General features: G+C 39.8%; 1 protein-coding gene across 1 annotated transcript in view; it reads right to left on the reverse strand.

The window, feature by feature from the left end:
- LOC147642003 (uncharacterized) overlaps positions 1–676 on the reverse strand; it is a 1,463-nt gene extending 787 nt beyond the window's left edge. The window contains exons 1-3 of the mRNA XM_086799881.1: positions 598–676; positions 363–501; positions 198–269 (exon numbers count right to left, since the gene is read on the reverse strand). Coding sequence (XP_086656007.1) covers positions 198–269; positions 363–501; positions 598–676 — 290 coding nt within the window. The remainder of the gene's footprint in view (positions 1–197; positions 270–362; positions 502–597) is intronic.
- Positions 677–2,764: the final 2,088 nt, after the last annotated feature.

The following is a 2,764-nucleotide window of genomic DNA, read 5'->3' on the forward strand; positions in this document are numbered from 1 at the left end:
GGGTACCTCCTCTCCATCCTCTTCTCTTCCTCCTGCCTGCTTTTTGTTACAACAACTGATTAGGGACTAGTATGCGGATAGTGCTTCAGGCTGCTGCTAGTACACTGCAGGCTCTACACTTGCCAGCCGCGAAGCTGCTCTTATATATGAGCATGGGATCTAATTATATGCCTGGCTTTTAAGAAGAGAGTACTTACAGATACTGCAAGGCGTCCAGTTTCCCTAGCTCCGGTGCCAACGTGCCCGTAAGCGCCTCGTTGCCCAGATCCCTGCATTGGAATTATGTCAAAGTATGAGACATATATAATTATTCGACTACTATATATTATTAAGCTACCTCCTCCTCATGATATTAAACGCACAGCCTGATGACACGATTGTTGTCGTCGCAGGTGATGTGGAACCAGGTCGAACAGGGATCCACTAGGGTGGGATCCCAGCTCGCGAGAACGTTGCCGGGATCGTCTGTGATGCGAAGCTTGAACGCCATCAGCGCGTCCGCTGGAATTCAAATACCATGCAAAAACAACCATGAGACTAGCGGCCGTTGCGTTGTTAGCTCACAATCTGACAACATTTAGTTTTATGTGAGCCTACTGTCACTGGAGCTCGCGACCACCACCGCAGAGAGCAGCAACAACAGGACGGCGCAAGCGGAGGCGAACGATTGTGCCATTAATTATTAGTTTGTCGCGAGAAGAGTCTCTTTCAAAATAATGCAACGCACAAGCGACATTTCTATAGGACGCGCTGACCGGCCCCAACTACCGTCGGCGTATTCCGCCCTGTAAGCTTGATACGCTTAAGTGCTAGAGGCCCTGGATTACTAACTATCGAGTCCGTGAATTAAAAACCAACGTTTATGAACCCATGAATTCTTTTCATCTTCTCAAACAGGGGCCATAAGTATGCATCAAGGAGACTTATTATAGGGTACTTTGGACGCCAAGGATCATACATGCCATACTCCATAGCTAGAGCATATGGGGATGAGTTGTGCATTATAGCCGCAAAGTGTCAACCCCCCATGGTCACCAACATACATAGTACTCTCAATGGCTCGTTTCATGCTCTCCAATAGAGCCTCCCTAGCTCGAACATGAGCATGTTGGAAAAGCATCGAAAATAGCACCTTCGTATACCCTCTATCACCATCATGTTCTTAGTGGATATACGATCATTTAGAACGTAGAGATGTTGCCCATCCATCTCAAAGTTGAGCTAGGTTCCATGCACCAATGTACTAAATCAACATGCCCTTTCCATGAGAGATTGGGTTTTTTCACTACAAGAGGTTAGCCCCAACACCAAGGCTTTTTTTCCCTTCCTTCACCACAACAAACGAAGAGCACAATCACTGCTCATATTTAAAAGAATCTATATATGGAAAAAAACATTTATGCGGCTACTAGCGCAGCTATGCACGTGGCTACATCCTTTCTATTAACTGTGTGTACAACAACGTATGTGCCCACACCTCTCGCTCATTCTATCCCCATTTTTTTAACATCACATTTTTTAGAACACTTAAACACAAAAATAATTGCAATACAATAATGTCATAAATTATATTGCAAATTACATACATAGTTGGAAATTACATAGTCCATTACACTTAGATCCTAAACTACATTTTGCTTAGCACGTTGCATTAAATCAGCAAGCTCCATTATGAGCTGTTCTTTCTTGCGGGGAGAAGATAAGACAATTCTCTCTCCACTTTGTGATTACTTCAGAAAGCTTCTCTTAGGCTTTGTTGATGTCATCTTGAGTGTACCTGCCACGCTCTTATATGCCCCACGAGCAAGATCTGCGACATATTGCTTTCTACGAAGAGCAGTGTTGTATGCATATTAATCGTTTTGGTATGTGAAAAACAATAAGTTGTTATTGAATATCTTCATTAATGTTTCAGGTCTAGCCACCATCGGACAAAAACCTGTACAAATTAATTACATTGATTAAGCATTTATTTATAAGCATATGCATTTAAAAGTTAAGCATTGTGAAATGCATATGCATAAGTGGCATAGACTAGTGCTTTCTTACATATACTCATAAACATTATGTACGAGCATTTGGGATCTCATCATCATCACTAAATGCTTTCCACTTCGTTCTTCCTATCTCTATCTTCCTTTTGACGGGGTGATGAGATTCTCAATGCTTGTAACATCATGTAAAAAAATTAATACATTGAGTCATATGCAAAAGCACAAAGCTTTCTGCATTAATCCATATGCATAAGCATAAAGCTTTATTCATTATGTATAGTCTATGCATAATGCATAAACAGAACAACGAGCTCTCAATGCATGCATAAGCTTAAGACATATGCATTAAGCTTTATGCATATGGTTTTATTACATATATGTTTATGCAAAAGCCATATGCATTAAGCTTTATGCAAAAACCATATGCATTAAGGCTTAAGCATAAGATTTATGCATATGGCTTTACTACATATATATTTATGCAAAATCCATATGCATTAAGTTTTATACAAAAGCCATATGCATTAAGGCTTAAGCATAAGCTTTATACATATGGCTTAATGCATATGGCTTTATTACATATATATTTATGCACATAGCTTATGCATTTAGCTTTATGTACATGGCTTATGCATAAAGCTTAATGCATAAGACTTCACAAAGCTTATGCATATGCCTTATGCATTAAGTTGAATGCATAAGCATAGGCTATGCATAAAGCTTATTGCATAAGGATTATGCATTTTGCCTTTATGAATTAAGATTTAAGC

Source organism: Cibotium barometz, chromosome 1 (assembly GCF_041138505.1).
Source record: "Cibotium barometz isolate CiBa-2024 chromosome 1, ASM4113850v1, whole genome shotgun sequence".
NCBI classification, from domain to species: domain Eukaryota; kingdom Viridiplantae; phylum Streptophyta; class Polypodiopsida; order Cyatheales; family Cibotiaceae; genus Cibotium; species Cibotium barometz.